This window comes from Somniosus microcephalus, chromosome 16 (genome assembly GCF_052327205.1).
Source record: "Somniosus microcephalus isolate GS21.2 chromosome 16, FLI_Smic_1.0, whole genome shotgun sequence".
Taxonomy (NCBI): domain Eukaryota; kingdom Metazoa; phylum Chordata; class Chondrichthyes; order Squaliformes; family Somniosidae; genus Somniosus; species Somniosus microcephalus.
The window spans coordinates 92,462,899-92,483,179 of NC_141002.1; the positions used below are offsets into that span (position 1 = coordinate 92,462,899).

At 47.9% G+C, this 20,281-nt stretch overlaps 1 protein-coding gene across 6 annotated transcripts in view; it reads left to right on the forward strand.

Moving 5' to 3' along the window:
* srgap1a (SLIT-ROBO Rho GTPase activating protein 1a) overlaps nt 1–20,281 on the forward strand; it is a 290,700-nt gene that overhangs the window by 238,501 nt on the left and 31,918 nt on the right. For all 6 annotated transcript variants that reach the window (XM_086009434.1, XM_086009429.1, XM_086009435.1 and 3 more), the window contains exons 15-17: nt 133–267; nt 15,577–15,682; nt 19,031–19,255. In XM_086009434.1, the coding sequence (XP_085865560.1) occupies nt 133–267; nt 15,577–15,682; nt 19,031–19,255 (466 nt within the window). The remainder of the gene's footprint in view (nt 1–132; nt 268–15,576; nt 15,683–19,030; nt 19,256–20,281) is intronic.

Here is a 20,281-nt window from a genome sequence, read left to right on the forward strand (position 1 = left end):
ATCGTGCCATGGGTTCTTTAGCATCCACCTGAACGATGGCCACAGTTTGGATTATATCGAAGTTAATGTGCGTAGTTTTTCACCTCTCATTGTGTGTAGTTTGTACTGACCTTTGCATCTACTCTGAAATAGGCGAAGACCCTTTAGCAGACGATCAGGACAACCATGACATCAACTCAGTTGCAGGAGTTCTGAAGCTCTATTTCAGAGGACTGGAAAACCCACTCTTTCCTAAGGAAAGATTTAATGAGCTCATTCCTTGTGTCCGTAAGTATTTGTTTACATTCCTCCTCATCATCGTGCTCTCGCAAAAGAAAACTGAATTTACTTCAGCTTTTCTTCATTCGATTCGAGCTGGGTGGCTTGAATATTCTGAATGTGGTTTTTTTGGGGAGGATGAAGAATATGTGTGACATTTATTTAAAGATGCAATTTCTTTGACAAAGTTGGTGATCCGAGATAGGCACCCCATACAAATCTTTGAGCTGTATTTAGGTTTTTTTTAAAAATTATTTTGAAAATGAGAAAGAACTTGCATTTTTATGGAGCTTTACCATGTCCTCAATAGATCCCAAAGCAATTTGCAGCCACTGCACTATTTTGGAAGTGCGGTCAATGTTATGTAGGCAAACATGCTATGATGGGATTTGAACTCACGTTCTCGGGATTATTAGTCCAGGTTTTTTTATTTTTTTATTCATTGATGGGATGTGGGCGTCGCTGGCTAGGCCTGCATTTAGTGCCCATCCCTAATTGCCCTTGAGAAGATGGTTTACTAGTCCAGTAACTGAGCCACCATACTAAAAAATGTACTAAAATCCCGTATCATTTTTTGTACAATACTTACTTTTTATATCAGTTCAAAAATGCAATCCTCCTGGTGACACAGGGCTCCAGTGTGCAGGAGGGTTGGCAACCATCCCGGATTGTGTTGGAGTCTCCCAGATTTAAAGATTAGTCTCCCGGACTCTGCCGCAAGCAAACCTGGGAGGCTGGGCTCATTAAAAAACAATAAAAGAAAAAGAAAGACTTGCATTTCTACAGCGCCTTTCACGACCACCGGACGTCTTGAAGCGCTTTACTGCCAATGAAGTACTTTTTGAAGTGTAGTCACTGTTGTAATGTAGGAAACGCGGCAGCCAACTTGCGCACAGCAAGCTCCCGCAAACAGCAATGTGATGATCCGATAATCTGTTTTTGTTATGTTGATTGAGGGATAAATATTGGCCAGGACACCGGGGATAACTCCCCTGCTCCTCTTCGAAATAATGCCGTGGGATCTTTTCCGTCCACCTGAGAGAGCAGACGGGGCCACAGTTTAACGTCTCATCCGAAAGACGGCACCTCGGACAGTGCAGCGCTCCCTCAGCACTGCACTGGAGTGTCAGCCTGGATTTTTGTGCTCAAGTCCCTGGAGTGGGGATTTGAACCCACAACCTTCTGACTCAGAGGCGAGGGTGCTGCCCACTGAGCCATGGCTGACACAACTCGCCCAGGATGCAATGTGGCCCTAGTGCACGCACACTCTAACTGGCAAAGCAACGCGATAGATAGAGCAGTTTCGGGAGAGCCAAGCATTGTGGGTATTATAGGCGCCATCATTAACCAATTGCCACGAGGATTGACGTGTCAGACAACCAATGGTGGGGGGGTGGGACGGTGTTTAAATTGATAAAGAGGTTTGATCGGGTAGATAGAGAGAAACTATCTGGTGGGGGAAATCCAAGAACGAGGGGGTGTAATCTTAAAACTAGAGCTAAGCCATCTAGGAATGAAATCAGGAAGCACTTTTTCCACAACAAAGGGTAGTGGAAATCTGGAATCTAAAATGCTGAGTCAATTGAAATTTTCAAGACTAAGATCGCTAGATTTTTGTTGGTTAAGGGTATTGAGGAATATGGAGCAAAGGTGGGGAAATGAGTTGAGGTACAGATCTAATTGAATGGCGGAACAGGCTTGAGGGGCTGAATGGCCTTCTCCTGCTCCTATGTTCTTATGAATGGGTTTGCAATTTTGTAATACATATATACCTCACAGTTCCCCCAGTAATCCTTGATTGTACCTACTAACTCTTTAATGAGCAGCAACAGTGTCCACAGTAGGATTATATCATGGAAACCTATGGCACAGAAGAAAGCCATTTGACCCATTGGGCTCGATTTTACTCCGATCCCGCCTCCGAGCAATTTTCCCAGAATCGGGGTTTCAGACCCCGTTTCCATCCTGCCTCCAAGAGGCGGGATAGGCCCTTAAGGCCCTTATCAACCACTGAATTGCCTCTATAATCCAATTTTGAGAGGCCTTTCTGATTTTTAGACATTTCCCCCATCCTACACGCCTCCTCTGGAACACGTCAGGTAATCCTGGCGGCCTCATAAGTGGATGGCTTACTAACAGCTGCAGCTCCACCATTAAAAAGGAGCTTTCAGTAATCATCATTTGCAGGTGGCAGAACTTTGTTGTCTCCGGTCTGGGGGAACTTTTAGCGGCCTACTCATTGTTGTGGAAGTTTGGTGCCTGACACCCATCTCCATGTGACCTCCTGGGAAACCCCTCTCCCCACCTTGACTGAGCACTTCCTCAACTGAGGTATATACCAGAAGCATGGGAACCATTTATTTCCTTTCCTCCTGGACATCACATTCGGACGAAGACCAGCCGCGGCAGCAGCAGAATCCTGAACAACAGCAGCACCAACAGCAGGAGCAACAACAGGAGTGCCAAGCTGCTGCTCACCCACCTGAAGCTGCACAGGCCAGAAGGTGCCAGATTGCTGCCCGGAATGCAAGGGACGCACTCATCTTGGCCAGATTTGCTTAGCCTGCACAATCAAACACTTTGGCCTCGCACCTTCTTATCAGAGCATCAACAATGGACAAAAACCTGCGATTCTTATCACTCTGACCACCATACTGACAATTGCAAGTCGCCCTAAGCCCTCACTGTGGAAGTCCCATTTGCGAGATGACACACGCCACAACTTCAACAGTTTGCCATCAGAATTTTTATCACAACAAGCAACTGATGGCATTTCAAAAATAAACACAACATAACACCCAAGTGACTACCCTTGTGACTACTTGTGCATTATCTTCCTGTTACACGTGCTCCTACGTGGTGCTTCCCCTGTGGCTTCAGCAGATGTGGAGGCCCCTTGCACACTTTCTTGCTGCTCCTGTCTCGACACCTTTGGCGGCCGTCCTCTGGGGTTGCGAACCTGTGAGGGCTCGGCAACAGTCTGCTGCTCCTGCGGCTGTGCAGGGGATGAGACGCCCACCTCAGTTGGTTGAGGACTCTGGTGGGGCTCTGACCGAGGGCTTTGCAGTGGCATGGTCGTGAGAGTGCTTGGAGAGGAGCCCCCACTTGTCTGCCACCAACATCCCTCTCATGGGTCAGCCCCACTTCAGAGCTAGCAAGTGGCTTTCAGGGAGGCCATGAGGACCCATTTCTGCACTGGAAATCCTACTCAAGGTCTTCCATGCTCAATAGCTGACCATCGCTCCTCAAAAGATGCCAGTTTATTCTGAACAATGACCATGTTTTCAACACTCCGGTGACTTAGCTCCTCCATGGCCATAGCCATCCTCTCCTCTACCGTAGCCATCCTTTCCACGGAGGTTGCCATCCTTTCTGTGGTGATGCGTTCATGCGCCAATGCCTCCACAAAGGCTCTGCTCATGTTCGCGATGGACTTCTCCATTCGCTCCACACTTGCAGCGACCCTGGAGACAAAACTTGCCAGAGACTCCTGCACCTGTTTCTGGAGTTCCAGCACTGCTCTCCTTCTGGATGGACCCGGAGGCACAGGGTCAACATGCAGCTGAGCCGAGCTGGCAGAGTCCTGCGCCCTCCGACAAGGACTCTCCATTGCTGTCCCTGTCTTCACCATCTGCTGATGCTCACTTGTGAGCTGTGATGCACCAGGTGCCAACATTACTCTATCTCACGAAGGTCCCACCGAGGTGTGAGTGTCTGCGCTGGTGCTGGGTGCGCTGAATTCTGCTGACGCTGCGCCCTCAGAGGTTGCAGCTTCCTCTGAGGAGTCTGGAAACTCAGGCTCTTCCTCCTGGACAGTGGGGATGGGGGCTTTTGATGGTCCTGTGGGGGAGTAAAGGAAAGAGTTAGAGGTGTGAGGTCAAGGTTACATGAACATTGAATAGTGCAGATGATCATAAGTCAATCTGTTAGAGCATCAGATTCATTATCAGTGACTCATGCAATGTCAATGAGAGAGATGCCTAACTATTCTGTCACCAGCTTGCTGTGATGCACCTGTCTGTCTGTCCCCCACTTAGGAATCCTCCTTGATCCCAGCGATTTCCAGGGCTGCCTCCTCCCAGGTGGTGAGCTGGGCTACTGAGGGTGGCCTCCTCCTGTCATGGCTCTTTCCCTCTTATTGTGGGCGCTCTTTTCCTGCAATGAGGGACACAAGTGGAGTTTGAGTGAGAATAAAGGAGTAAGTGTAGAGAATCCATAGCATAGATGCTTAGAAGGAGACAAAGGGCCCTCCCGGTGTGTTGTAAGTTGTCATTGCATCACAGTGATAGAGTGTGAGGGCTGCATGGTCGAATAGTTAAGTGAATGTGACCCTAGAGAGAGAGGCACTGGGTAAGGGTGCAGGGATGTAAGTGTCAAGTGGAATGTGGAGGAAGAGGTTGGCAAAGCAGAGTGCTGGTGAGGAGAGGCGATGGGGAAGTCATACTCACTTTTCCTGTGCGGAGAAGGTCATGAAACCTCTTCCTGCAGTGCAGCCAGGTTCTGCGGCTCATCGAGATGGAGTTGACCTCCTGGGCCACTTGCAGCCACACAGCTTTAGTCTGCTGGGGTGGCTTTTTCCTCCCTGAGGCAGGGAAGAGCAGCTCCTTATTAGATCTTGCTCCCTGCACCAGAGCTTGGAGGGAGGGCTCATCAAAGCGAGGTGCACACTTTTGCTTGCTGGTGGACATGGTCGGTAAATTAAGTCCTTCATACAATGTCCAAAGCGTTTCCAGTCTCCAGAAGAAGCAAGGCTGCTTACAGGCCTTAAATCCAGCAGCATTGATGACCTCATCAGAGGCGACTTTCTGTATGAAAAGCATCATTGGGCCAGGGGTTCCCACACGCTGGAAATCAATTGCCTAATTAGGGGAAAATCGCAATTTTTCAACACTTCACTTCGGAGTCGGGGTCCTGACACGAATCCCACCTGACATGCCCCAGCCTGCCCACACTGGCAAAATCGAGCCCATCGTGTCTGCGCTGGTCGAAAGAAAAGCTCTCCAGCCCAATCCCACTTTCCAGCGCTTGGTCCGTAGCCCTGTGGGTTACGGCACTTCAAGCGCATATCCAAGTACTTTTTAAATACGATGAGGGTTTCTGCCTCTACCACCCTTTCAGGCAGTGAGTTCCAGACCCCCACCACCCTCTGGGTGAAAACATTTTTCCTCATCTCCCCACTAATCCTTCTACCAATTACTTTAAATCTATGCCCCCTGGTTATTGACCTCTCTGCTAATGGAAATAGGTCCTTCCTATCCACTCTAATGAGGCCCCTCATCATTTTATACACCTCAATTAAATCTTCCCTCGGCCTCCTCTGTTCCAAAGAAAACAACCCCAGTCTATCTGATCTTTCCTCATAGCTAAAATTCCCCAGTCCTGGCAACATCCTCGTAAATCTCCTCTGTACCCTCTCTAGTGCAATCCCATCCTTCCTGTAATGTGGTGACCAGAACTGCACACGGTGTTCTAGCTGCGGCCTAACTAGTGTTTTATACAGTTGAAGCATAACCTCCCCGCTCTTGTGCTCTATGCCTCGGCTAATCAAGGAAAGTATCCCTTAAACACCTTTATCGACCTGACCTGCTAGATTCGTTAATTGTTATTATTAATCGTGGATTTGTGTGCCTTTAAAATTGATGGTATCTGGTCAAAAACTTTTGTGTTAAAATGCTGCTTTCTGGCAATTCCCTTGCAAGTACCAGTTGTGGAATATATATATATATATATATAAAAATAAAATATATATATTTATATTATATATAGTGTTGCTGGTTATTCGCAAACTGCAGAAATAGCGCTAGCCTGGGGTGATTTTCATGAATGCTGCTATTAAACATGCAAAGGGGAGACCTCCCCTCCTCCTCCTCCTAAACACGTACACACACTGGACTAGTGTTCCTGTGCTAGTTGTCAAACACAGCTGATGAGCAGCGATCGTGCATTCCAGAGCTGCTGGATCAGATCCATAAATTCCGAAGCAAAAGAGGTTTACAAGAGTGTGTTTCAAACGCGCACACTCTCTCTCTCTCTCTCTCTCTCTCTCTTGTATCTAACGGCACCATGACTTTCATTGTTTATTTTAAGTAGCAAAAAGCTCCGCTGGTTCCCGGTGCTGGCGATGGCCAATATGCTTACCCAGTTGATTAATTCCCCTCAACAAATATTTTCCCATCCAAGTTCAGCAAGTTTGAGGCTTCCCAAATAAAATAGAGCAAAGAGTGTTTACATTTCACAGATTCAACAAAGACTGCTGTGCTGGAAGCCCACTGTGTATATAATTTATGAAGCGAAATATGTTTTGTTTAGCGCTTTAAATCGCAGCGTATTTTGTTTCTTCCTTCCCCTGTTTAGCTTCAGGAGCATTTTTGCACAGAGGCGCATGTCGGCCTCCCATCTTCATCTGTGCTCAGAACTGCAATTTTGGGTTTTGTCCGTAGCCGTTAATGTTTCCCACGCACGGCCAGCCGCTGATTTAGCCAGTTGCCTGGATCTTCCTGGGATGAGAGGGTTGTCCTATGAGGAGAGATTGAGTGGAACGGGCCTATATTCTCTGAAGTTTAGAAGAATGAGAGGTGATCTCATTGAAACGTATGTAATTCTTAGAGGGCTTGACAGGGTAGATGCTGAGAGGGTGTTTTCCCTGGCTGGAGAATCCAGAACCAGGGGGCACAGTCTTGGGATAAAGGGGTCAGCCGTTTAAGACTGAGATGAGGAGAAATGTCTTCACTCGAAGGGTTGTGAATCTTTGGAATTCTCTACCCCAGAGAGCTGTGAATGCTCAGTCGTTGAGTATATTCAAGACAGAGGTCGATAGATTTTTGGACTCTGGGGGAATCCAAGGATATGGGGAGAGTGCAGGAAAGTGGAGTTGAGGTTGAAGATCAGCCATGATCTTATTGAATGGCAGGCTCGAGGGGACGTATAGCCAACTCCTCCTATTTCTTATGTTCAATAAAATGGAGGACCTCCAGTTTCACACATTGTTACATGGGGGGAGGGAGATGGGGAACTTAAGCCTTTGTTTGCGAATCAGAATATTGTGTGAAATTTAATTTCTACGAGACATAATACAGATCTGGCTGCCTCGGTCAACAAACTACATAAACAGTGTCCCTAGGCGGATGATCCCCATCCCCTTGAATGTATTTGTGTGATGGGAATGCAGAATTTTCACGGTTGTGCCCATATTGAGGGCACATTTGTATGGTCATCTTGTAGTTCTGCCCGACATGGATCCCATGGGCACTGCGAAATGTTATCCCATGAGTCTGATCTTGCACAAGTATCAGTGCCATGTATACGTTTTGCATGTTCAGTCCTTGGGTCAACTGAGATGACTAGGCTGAAGTGTTTAGCCCACAAGTTTCTGATCAACAATAAATAGTGGAATTCTGAAAGGGCAAGAGTGCAGCACAAACAATGGTCTACAAATTGCTGGACTTTGCGTCATCCTCCACGTATTGATAGTGGCTAGTGAGACAATTCCCTGTTGGGGTATTTTTTTTGGGGGGGGGGGGTGTGAGCGTCACTGGCAAGGCCAGCATTTATTGCCCATCCCTAATTTCCCTTGAGAAGGTGGTGGTGAACCACTGCAGTCCGTGTGGTGAAGGTGCTCCCACAGTGCTGTTAAGGAGGGAGTTCCAGGATTTTGACCCAGTGACGATGAAGGATCGGCCAATATACTTCTAAGTCACGATGATGTGTGACTTGGAGGTGGTGGTGTTCCCATGCACCTGCTGCCCTTGTCCTTCTAGGTGGAAGAGGTCGCGGGTTTGGGAGGTGCTGCCGAAGAAGCCTTGGCGAGTTGCTGCAGTGCACCTTGTAGATTGTACACACTGCAGTCACGGTACGCCGGTGGTGGAGGGAGTGAATGTTTAAGGTGGTGGGTGGGGTGCCAATCAAGCGGGCTGCTTTTTCCGGGATGGTGTCGAGCTTCTTGAGTGTTGTTGGAGCTGCACTCATCCAGGCAAGTGGAGATTATTCCATCACACTCCTTACTTGTGCCTTTTAGATGGTAGAAAGGCTTTGGGGAGTCAGGAGGTGTGACACTCGCTGCAGAATACCTAGCCTCTGACCTGCTCTTGTTGCCACAGTATTTATGTGGCTGGTCCAGTTAAGTTTCTGGTCAATGGTGACCCCCAGGATGTTGATGGTGGGGGATTTGATGATGGTAATGCCATCTAAAGCAAGGTTGAATCATTCTACACAGCTGGTTGCCTGCAAGATCGGTCCATGGCGGAGGAGGAACAGCCTGCCCCATGAATACGGCTGAATAAATATTAGGATCTGAGTGGTACACGCACACGCACGCACGCACACAGTCGCACACAGTGATGGAATACTGTCCACTTGCCTGGATGAGTGCAGCTCCAACAACACTCTAAGCTCGACACCACCCAGGACAAACAGCCCACTTGATCGGCACCCCATCCACCACCCTAGACATTCACTCCCTCCACCACCGGCACACCGTGGCTGCAGTGTGTACCGTCAACAAGATGCACTGCAGCAACTCGCCAAGGCTTCTTTGACGGCACCTTCCAAACCCGCGACCTCTTCCACCTGGAAGGAAAAGGGCAGCAGGCGCGTGGGAACACCACCTCCAAGTCACACACCATCTTGACTTGGAAATATATTGCCGATCCTTCATCGTCGCTGGGTTAAAGTCCTGGAACTCCCTCCCTAACAGTGGGAGTACCTTCACTGCACAGACTGCAGCGGTTCAAGAAGGCGGCTCACCACCACCTTCTCAAAGGCAACTAGGGATGGGCAATAAATGCTGGCCTTGCCAGCGACGCCCACATCCCATGAATGAATTAACAAAAACACACACACACACACACACACACACACAGACACATACATTACACACACACATTACACACACACATTACACACATATATATACATATCACACACACAACCTAATGGAAATTCTCCAAAAGATTTGTACAGTACAATAGTGACTACATTTCAAAAGTACTTCATTGGCTGTAAAGCGCTTTGGGACGTCCTGCAGTTGTGAAGGGTGTTACATAATTGGGAGTCCTTTCTTCTTCCTTTCATTCCTCCTAATAATAAATGGTCTGCCTGTCAAATCATATCAAATTTGCTTGGAACATTCGACTACTGGGACTAGAATCCCAACCTTGTATTGTTGGGCTGGTGCTGGACGGTAAGAGCAAGTTGGCTGCAGCACAATTGTCAATGAAAAGCTGGATTCAGATGGATGGCTACCATTAAATATTTACTGGGGCAAAACAGAATGCCAGCCAGATCTCATCTGTAACTAATATATTGCTGGTAATTTGATCCTGCATGTCATGTGGCAAGCTGTGGGTGTCAGAAATATTTGAGGCTAATTTTGTAGAATGGACCTTTCTGGACACATCCAGTCACAGCAGTTCATTCGCAGGAATTTATAGCAAATGCTGGTTTTGAAATAGGACTGTGATGTGCTTTCTCAATTAACCTTAGCAAGTGTTTTACCACTTTGTCTCCCTGTAAACTAAATACATGTCCTGAGTTTGGTTGATGCTGTTTGACAAGTCATAAAGTTTAACTTCTGACGAGCCAGTTACGCATTTACATTCACTTCACCCCCCCCCCCCCACCTCCATTTTAACTCCCCATTTCCACGAATAACTTTAATGCCGCCAGTGATTTGATCAGAAAGCGTCATGACCAACGTTCCCGCTAAGCCACGTGGCCGTGCTAACTCGTGTCAGTCCCGCGCAGCCTGGGACCCGGCTTTTTCGATGTTAAGTTTTGCGTATGTATGAAACTGTGAATGGGCCGCGCAGACCCTTCAAGGGGCCGCGCACCCAAAAAAAATTACAGGGAACATTGGTCATGACATGTGACGCAAGAATTAAGCCCATTGGCTGTTTTCTCTTTCTGCTTCTCGCACCGCCGCCCATCTCTCGCCACCCTTCCCCCATCAGTTTTCTTCTGTTTCGTCTTCCAAGAACGATCAGGTCAAGATTGGCAAACCTCGCCTTCTAAGCGCAAAGTCCAAAATATGCCAAGTCAAGACCATTTCGTATTACTGTTTCTACAAGTCAACTTGGCTCGGTGGTCGCATTCTGAGCTGGGCGGGAAGGCGGGAGAAGGTCAAGAGAGAGGGGGAGAAAGTTGGGGGAGGGTTGGACGCGAGGGGAGGTCAGAAGATGGAGTGGGATTAGAGGCCGGGTGGAAGAGGGGCAAGGTTGAACTACGTGAGGAGGATGGGGGGGCGAGAAACAGCGAAGGTTGAGCGGGGGGGGGGGGGAAGGGAAGGAAAGGGTGCTGGAGAAAGGGTGAGGGGCCAATCGTTTCAGCTTGCGGAAACGGTGGGAATTAACACCAGGTTCAACCACTCTCGCTCAGTGCTTGGATGGTGTCCTACTCCCTTATTTTATTGTTTCTATTGCCCCCACTGGATCTGTTACCAGCAGCCCTTCCTGATTCATGTTTCTCCTGCCTGTCTCGTGCTAAATGTTTGCCTGTCCCCTAGCACAGTCAGCAAATAGAAAGAAAGTTGGAGCTGAATGGAATGTTCCTCGCTGTGATGCACTGCGTCCCATTTGAACTGTGTGTGTGTGTGAAGTGCGAGGCTGTGGCCTTTCAGAACCCCGACCCAAGAGGCATGAACAACAACTTGCATTTATCTAGCGCCTTTAATGTAGTAAAAAAAAAATGTCCCACGGCACTTCACAGGGGCGATTATCAGACAAAATTTGACACCGAGTCGCACAAGGAGATATTAGGACAGGTGACCAAAAGCTTGGTCAAAGAGGTGGGTTTTATGGAGTAACTTAAAGGAGGAGAGAGGCGGAGAGGTTTAGGGAGAGAATTCCAGAGCTTAGGATCCAGGCAGCTGAAGGCACGGCCGCCAATGGTGGAGCGATGAAAATTGGGGATGCGCAAGAGGCCAGAATTGGAGGAGCGCCGCGATCTCAGTGGGGGTGCAGGAGGTTACAGAGATAGGGTGGGGCGAGGCCATGGTTGGCTGTTGCAGGAGATTCTCTGGCTATGAGGAATGGAACCAGGCGAGAGCAGTCCCACCCAGCTGGACAGCGGAGGAGGAAGCCAACGTCCAGAGGGCTACCAGGGTGCAGCACCTTATTTCTAGGGTTGGGGGAGGGTAGGGGAGCAGCAGGAAGAAGACACAAAACGGGGCCAAGAAAACAATGGAATCTGCCAAGCAACAGTCCACCACATCAACAACCACCACAAGTCAAAAAAAGATCTACAGGAATAAGTTCCTCCCCTCAGAAACCCATTAAATTGAGGCTTGGACACCAAACACAATTTATTTTGATATATGGAAGGTTTTCCTGGGTATGAGTCCATGCATTCCACTAAATGAAATGGGGGGTGGAATCAGTGGCTTCTTTTGCCTCGGAGCTGCCCGATTTTACAATACTCACCGACGTGCCCGCCATACGAACGAACAAAAATGACGGGCAGGAAAAGACCATCTGGTCCATCAAGCCTGTCCCCCGCACAGCTGTGATGCCCGAAGTATCGTGTTTAGACGCCCCCCCCCCCCCCCCCCCCCCTACTCACCAACTGCCATGGAATCTCCCGGGAGAGACCAAATAAAGACCTGTGGCCAATTAAGGGAAAAAGCATCTGGGTAATTCCTCTCCGGCCCACTTAGATGATCGAAACTAGTTCAGGAGACCAACGCAGGAAATATCTTCCCTTTTTATAAGACAAAAATTTTAAAGACGGGACACAATCCGCAAAAATAACCTCCAAAACAGGCACTAAACTAGTCTCCAGACATCCTAAACAGACAAGAATTCAAGTATTTATGTCCTCAATACTAAAATTAACTTTTCATTTATCCGGCTGACTGAGCTCAGCGCTGTATGAATGCCACGCACAGCCCAGATCTAAATAAAAACAGATGGAAAAGAAAACAGGAGAAAGTTTTCAAATAAATATCTCTTTTTAATAAATTTTTATCCACAAAGAAAAATATATTCATTTTCTACAAATGTACACACACAAAAACCATATTGAAACCACACAAGTTGAGAGGAGAGAAGCAAGCTTCAATATAAAGTAATAAATTCATGTTAAAAGTTAAAAAAAATAAGGATCACAAAACACAACTAAGAATCTTTCTACAGAACCAACAGACGTAAGAACATAAGAATTAGGAGCAGGAGTCGGCCATTTGGCCCCTCGAGCCTGCTCCGCCATTCAATAAGATCATGGCTGATCTTCTACCTCAACTCCACCTTCCCGCGCCATCCCCATATCCCTTAATTCCCTTCGTTCCCAAAAAATTAACAACCTCTGTCTTGAATATACTCAATGACTGAGCAACCACAACACTCTCGGGTAGAGAATTCCAAAGATTCACAACCCTTTGAGTGAAGAAATTTCTCTGCATCTCAGTCATAAATGGCCGACCCCTTATTCTGTGACTTTGACCCCTTAAGAATTGTATATGTTTCAATTAGATCCCCTCTCATTCTTCTAAACTCTAAGGAATATAGGCCTAGTCTACTCAATCTCTCCTCATAGAGCAATCCCCTCATCCCAGGAACCAGTCTAGTGAACCTTCGTTGCACTCCCTCCAAGGCAAGTATGTCTTTCCTTAGGTAAGGAGACCAGAACTGTACACAGTACTCCAGGTGTGGCCTCACCAATGCCCTGTATAATTGTAGTAAGATGTCTTTACTCTTATACCCTAATCCCTTTGTAACAAAAGCTAATTTGCTTTCCTAATTGCTTGCTGTACCTGCATGTTAACTTTCAGTGATTCATGTACAAGGACACCCAAGTCCCTCTGAGTGCAAACATTTCCCAGTCTCTCTCCATTCAAAAAATATTCTGCTTTTTAGTTTTTCCTACCAAAGTGGATAGCTTCCCACTCCCCCACATTGTATTCCATTTGCCATGTTCTTGCCCACTCAGTCAACCTGTCTATATCTCTCTCCAGCCTCTTTACGTCCTCCTCGCAGCTCACTAAGCGACTAAGAACAGTTTAACAAACTGACCACATGTATATCTTCAAATAGTCGCTACTATGTCTGACACCTGTGACAAGCGAGGTGTGACACCCTTAGCACTGAAAGTTCCTACCACAGTACCATACTGTTGCAGGTACTGTCGTAGGTTTTCCCATGGGAGCAAAGTTCACCAGAAAATTTTCGATGAAACATTTACAGAATTTGAATACATAATAGATTTAGGGGGGGAGGGGCAGGGAAACAAAAGGAATCACTAATTCCGCAGGTCCTGACTTGAAATAGGAAGGGAAATTAGGCAATATAAAGGATGGCGGAAGCAGATTCAATAGTAACTTTCAAAAGGGAAGTGGATAAATACTGGAAAAGGAAAGGTTTGCAGAGCTGCGGAGGGAGAGCAGGAGAGTGGGACTAATTGGATAGGTCTTTCAAAGAGCCGGCACAAGCACGGTGGGTCGAATGACGACCTCCTGTTTTGTATGATTCCATAATAAGTGTTGAAGGGGAAGCTGAAAGAGACCTAGGAGGCTTCGTGCTAAACAGGTCCAACCAATACAGAGCAGCAATTACCAAAGCTAATCGTAGAAAACATGTGTCAGAGTGTACGATAGCAAAACGTCGACCCGAAACGTCGACTCTAATTTCTCTCCACGGATGTTGCCTGGCCTGCTGAGTTTTTCCAGCATTTTCTGTTGTTATGTCAGAGTGTAGTCCAATACCGGACCGGCAACGCCTCAATTTTAAAATTCTCATTCTTGTTTTCGAATCCTTCAATGGCCTCGCCCCTCCCTATCTCTGTAACCTCCTCCAGCCCTACAACCTTACGAGATCTCTGCGCTCCTCCAATTCTGTCCTCTTGCGCATCCCAAATTTGAATCGCTCCACCATTGGCGGCCGTGCCTTCAGCTGCCTGGGCCCTAAGCTCTGGAATTCCCTCCCTGAACCTCTCCATGTCACTACCTCTCTCTTTCCTTGTTTAAGATGCTCTTACAACCTGCCTCTTTGACCAAGCGTTTGGTTGCCTGTCCTGCTATCTCCTTATGTGGCTCGGTGTCAAATTTTGTTTGATAACGCTCCTGTGAAGTGCCTTGGGAAGTTTTGAGGCTTTGGAAAGGGTGCAGAGGAGGGCCACTAGACTAATTCCCAGTCTAAAGCATCTTAGTTATCAAGATAGGCTAAAAGAGTTGGGACTTTATACCTTAGAGAAGCATAGACTTGAGGGAGATCTGATTGAGGTTTATAAGATAATGATGAGAATAGATTGTGTTCCAGCTGACAGTTTATTTCAATTAAATAGGTTAGGCAGGACAAGGGGGGTCACAAATTTAAGTTGTATAAGGCCAGATCTAGGTTAGATGTCAGGAGGTGGTTCTTTTCCCAGAGAATAGTGGACCTCTGGAACAGGCTGCCGTCTCGTGTGGTGGACGCTGATTCTCTGAATCCCTTAAAGCGAGAGCTGGACCTGTTTCTGGCTGGGGCGGAGATCACTTCTTACAGAAGGCCGGCACTGCAGGGAATTCAGGGCCAGAGAGATCTCCTGGACTAGTTTCGATCGCCTAGGTGGGTCAGAGAGGAATTTCCCAGATTTTTTCCCCCAAATTGGTCTGGGTTTTTTATCTTTTTTTTGCCCTTCCCAGGAGAACACATGGTTTGGGGTGGGGAGTATATGTTGTGATACACAAGGTATCGCCATTGTATGGGACAGGCTGGATGGACCAGAGGGTCTTTACCTATCCGTCATTGTTCGTATGTTTTACTAAGTGGGTAAGTTCAGTGGGTAGCACCCTCGCCTCTGAGTCAGAAGGTTGTGGGTTCGAGTCTCACTCCAAGGACTTGAGCACAAAAATCTAGGCTGACACTCCAGTGCAGTGCTGAGGGAGTGCTGCACTGTCGGAGGTGCCGTCTTTGGGACGAGACGTTAAACCGAGGCCCTGCCTGCTCTCAGGTGGACATAAAAGATCCCATGGCGCTCTTTCGAAGAAGAGCAGGGGGAGTTATCCCCGGTGTCCTGGGCCAATATTTATCCCTCAATCAACATCACTAAAAACAGATGATCCGGTCATTTATCTCATTGCTGTTTGTGGGAGCTTGCTGTGTGCAAATTGGCTGCCGCATTTCCTACATTACAACGGTGACTACGCTTCAAAAGTACTTCATTGGCTGCAAAGCGTGTTGGGCTGTCCGGAGATTGTGAAGGGCTTTGTAGAAATGCAAGTTCTTTCTTTATGTCGACATTGCGTTCAAAAAGTAGGAAAATATTATGCTCGTCAACCAAGCCATCCCTTGCTTGGATGGATTAGCGCAGTATCTGCTCAGAGTGACGATGTGCCTATTTCTTGCCTTCCAGGAATAGAGAGCCTGTACGAGAGAGCTCTCCACCTCCGCAAGATACTCCTGACTCTGCCGCGCTCTGTGATAATCGTGATGCGATACCTCTTTTCCTTTTTAAACCAGTGAGTATTGCTCCCGTCCGTCTTCTGCTCGTTCAAAAATGTCTCACTTATGTTTGCGACAAAATTAATGCACGGTTAATTTTCCAAGTGGCTGCCGGTATCCTGGTACTCTATCTGCTAATGCAGCTATTAATGGGTGCCACCGGTAGCAAGAGAACAGCAGGGGAAAGGACTATTGGAGCGATAGCAGTTTCCCTAAATAGGCTTTCTGGTAAATGAGAACAAGTGATCGTGCACTGATTAAACTGGCCGGGCCTTGAGAAGTGGTTGGAAAGCTGGGTTTGCTGGGCGAGTTTCCTGACCTCACGGCCCTGGCTTGGGAGCCTCATTTCCCCTGCCCCCCTGCAGAGTGGACGAGAAATTTGGGGGTACATTAAACGCGCTCTTCCATTTTAAATGAATGGCGGAACAGTCGTGTGCAGCTCTTGCCCCAGATTTCCGATCTGCGTCGCCGAGCGCAGCAGCGGGGTGTGACGCTCCTGCCAGGAAGGCGAGGTAGAAAAACGAGCGCTTGCCTGATCAGCTTCCGACTTACGGTTGACGTTTAATCAAATGTTTTTGCGATTGTCTGCAAATTAATCCGACTGAACTAGCCTATAAAATGATGCGCTCTTCGCGGCCGACATTGCTCCACTCCCCGCTATCCCTTTCTTCTCGCCAACGTGTAGCTCGGGACTGACTGGGTAGCTCCTTCAAAGAGCCGGCACAGGCACGACGGGCCGGATGGCCTCCTTCTATCGCGTGTGATTCTTTTGAGAGTGGTTAGAATGTGGCGCTTGCTGCCACAAGGAGTGGTTGCGGCGAATAGCATAGATACATGTAAGGGGAAGCTAGAGAAGCGCAGGAGGGAGAAAGGAACAGAAGGATATGTTGAATGGGGTTAGCGAAGTAGGGTGAGAGGAGGCTGGTGTGGAGCAGAAACACCAGTTGAGCCGAATGGCCTCTTTCTGTGCTGTAAATACTTTGTAATATGAATAGTTCAGCCTAGCCTGCTCCTACGCTTGATAGGATGGATGCAGGGAGGATGTTTCCCCTCGTGGGGGAATCTAGAACTAGGGGGCATAGTTTCAGAATAAGAGGTCGCCCATTTAAAACGGAAATGAGGAGGAATTTGTTCTCAGAGGGTCGTGAACCTTTGGAATTCTCTTCCCCAGAGAGCTGTGGAGGCTGGGTCATTGAATATATTTAAGATGGAGATAGACAGATGTTTGAACGGTAAGGGTGTCGAGGGTTATGGGGAGCGGGCAGGGAAGTGGAGTTGAGGCCAAGATCAGATCAGCCATGATCTCATTGAATGGCGGAGCAGACTCGAGGGGCCGAATGGCCGACTCCTGCTCCTACGTCTTATGTTCTTAATCAGTCCAACAGGAGTTCTTCATGAGCGGGACAGGAAAGCTTCACAGGTGACCCAACCGAGATTGGGGAAACTGCCCCATCCCCCATCTCGCCCCCTTAACTCCACACGAGCCTCCTCCGCACCCCTCTTCATCTAACCCCATCAGCATATCCTTCTATTCCTTTCTCCTGCACATGCTCACCACCACCACCTCGAGGGCAATTAGGGATGGGCAATAAATGCTGGCCTTGCCAGCGACGCCCACATCCCGTGAATGAATGAAAAGGACTATGTGGCCAGTCAAGATTGAATGAAATCAGGTTTGCCCAGTAAGGGGTCTAGTGCCATAACGTCGTATCTACAGAGCTACTGTTGGCACTTGAAGATTTTAACCCTTTGATTTCCCCAAGAACCCCTCTCCATTCACTTAACTGTTTGAGGGAGTCTCTGTGCAAAGACAAATATTCAGTCGACAGTACACCTCTATTGAGCAGTGAAGATTTTTTTAAATGGTCAGTGTTTTATTCTATTTATTTTGAGAGGTTCACAACATTTCAGTGAACTGGACGTGTAATGAGAACACAGTGATGCAGGACCATAATGAGCAGCTGATGTCTGCTGCTCCCAAATGGTTTGCTAGTGTTTCCTTTCATTTCATGTTTATCTCGCGTAGATGGTGCCATAGTTAACTGATGTGTAGATATGGCTTTACCTCTGTACGTGTGAGAGAGCATCCAGTCTTATTCTTAACCAAATAAACTTTGAAATCATGGGCAGTCTTAAGCATACAGAACAACTCCTTTGGTTGTATCTAGGTGCAAAATATGGACCAACCATCAAGAGAGAGGTCTGGTGGCTGGTGTCAGCTGTGGCTCAGTGGGTAGCACTCTCGCCTCTGATTCAGTGGGTTCAAGTCCCGCTCCAGAGACTTGAGCACAAAAATCTAGGCTGACACTCCAGTGGAATGCTGCACTGTTGGAGGTGCTATCTTTGGGATGAGACGTTGAACCGAGGCCCCGTCTGCTCTCTCAGGTGGATGTAAAAGATCCCATGGCACTATTTCGAAGAAGAGCAGGGGAATTATCCCCGATGTCCTGGCTACTATTTATCCCACACTCCACATCACTGAAGCAGATTATCTGGTCGTTATCACACTGCTGTTTGTGGGAGCTTGCTGTTTGCAAATTGGCTGGCACGTTTCCGAACAACAGTGACTCCGCTTCAAACATTGGCTGTAAAGCGCTTTGGGACGTCTGGTGGTCGTGAAAGGCGATATATAAATGCAAGTCTTTTTTTCTGAAAAGTCAAACCAACCAGGTTAAGGAACAGAGTTCCCTTGCCCTGTCCACTGAACTGCATGGGTGCAGATTTCCGGGCGCCCTGCCTCAGGGCACTCTGTCGCGTAGCCTCGCGTCGAGGGCGCTCTGCCTCAGGGCCTCGCGTCGCGGGCGCTCTGCCTCAGGGCCTCGCGTCGCGGGCGCTCTGTCGTGTAGCCTCGAGTCGCGAGCGCTCTGCCTCCGGGCACTGTCACAGAGCCTCGTGTCGCGGCCCTCTCAGTCTGACTCCGCCGCATGTTGAAGCCAGCTGGGAGAGCCTCAAAGCAGCAGTTTGATTCGCAATGGTCTTGTGTCGCATTATTCTGAGAGGAGGTTTTTTTTTCTGCTAACGGCCCTTCTGATATTTCTTAGGAAATACCAACGTTCTTTTTTATTATGTTTCGGCCAACGGTTGGGCAGGAGGGGTTAAACAAGAACCGTTGAACCGTGCAGTATAGGTTTTCTGAATCGCGGGCCCCTCCATACCGTGTGGGTAGAAACAAACGCAGCTCTAACATTCCTGGCACGTCACTCCAGCCTATGATCTCTGCGGGACCAGCAACCTATTACATCGGCAGCTGTGCGTCTGGCTCGGGGGTTTTTGCTGTAATAAGGCGAGCCGTTCTCCCAAGTCCGTGTCGCTCGCTCGCTCCGACCTCTTAACCGTTCGCTGATTTGCCTTTCGTCTCTTGGCAGCTTGTCTCAGTACAACGACGAAAACATGATGGATCCTTACAACCTGGCCATCTGCTTCGGCCCAACGCTGATGCCTGTTCCCGATACGCAAGATCAAGTCTCGTGCCAGGCCCACGTGAATGAGTTAATTAAAACCATTATCATCCACAACGAGCTGATTTTCCCAGATTTGAAGGACCTGGATGGACCCGTGTATGAAAAGTGCATGGCCGGTGACGACTATTGGTAAGCTCAGATTCCCCCTCCCCCGTAGGAATTATTTACGACTTTCAAATCGCCCACTTTACAGCCTTCCGGACTCAATATCGAGTTCAACAATTTCAGATCATAACCTCGGCCCCTGTTACATTTTAATATATTTTTTATCCACACTTTTGGTTTGTGCCTTTTCCTTTTTTCTCTCTCCCACATGGCAGCTGTCTCTCACTCTGCCAGCGCATTTCACACTTCATCTAGAGCCATCCTTTGTCTCGTTACCTGTCCTATTACCATCTCGTCTCGCCTTGAATATCTCTTAATGTCTCTTCACCTCTCCCAGACCTTCCCTTTTGTGCTTTCATCCCCTCCCCCATTTCCCAGCCCCCAAACTGCCTTTTAATCTGTTTCATTTCCTGCTTTTTTTTCTCAGTTCTGATGAAGGGTTTCGACCTGAGACGTTGACTCTGTTTCTCTCTCCACGGATGTTGCCTGGCCTGCTGAGTTTTTCCCAGCGTTTTCTGTTGTCTCCCATATTAGGTGTTGGACTAGGGTTCGTAGACCTGAATCCACCTTAACATAGAACCACACAGATACACTATCTCCCAGAGATCTTTTATTTAACCATTAACAGCTTTTACAGAAGGTAAGTACTGTAGAAAATATAGGGACAGAGTGATCTCCTGGAAGAGTTTCGATCGCCTAGATGGGTCGGAGAGGAATTTCCCAGATTTTTTCTCCCAAATTGGCCATTGGGTTTTTTATCTGGTTTTTCGCCTCTCCCAGGAGATCACATGGGTTCGGGTGGGATGGAAAGTGATAGAAGATTTGAGGTTAGGATCAGATCAGCCATGATCTTATTGAATGGTGGAGCAGGCTCGAGGGGCCGATTGGCCTACTCCTGCTCCTATTTCTGGAGCCGTCGGGAATCCCACACTTCAACATTAAACATAGGGATTAGGCTTAAAAACTGCCTGTTAACAGGCAGTTAATTGGCACTAATCCCCTTCCTGCCTCGGGGAGGCGGGTCCCAGTGCGGGGTGGGTATCCACCTCC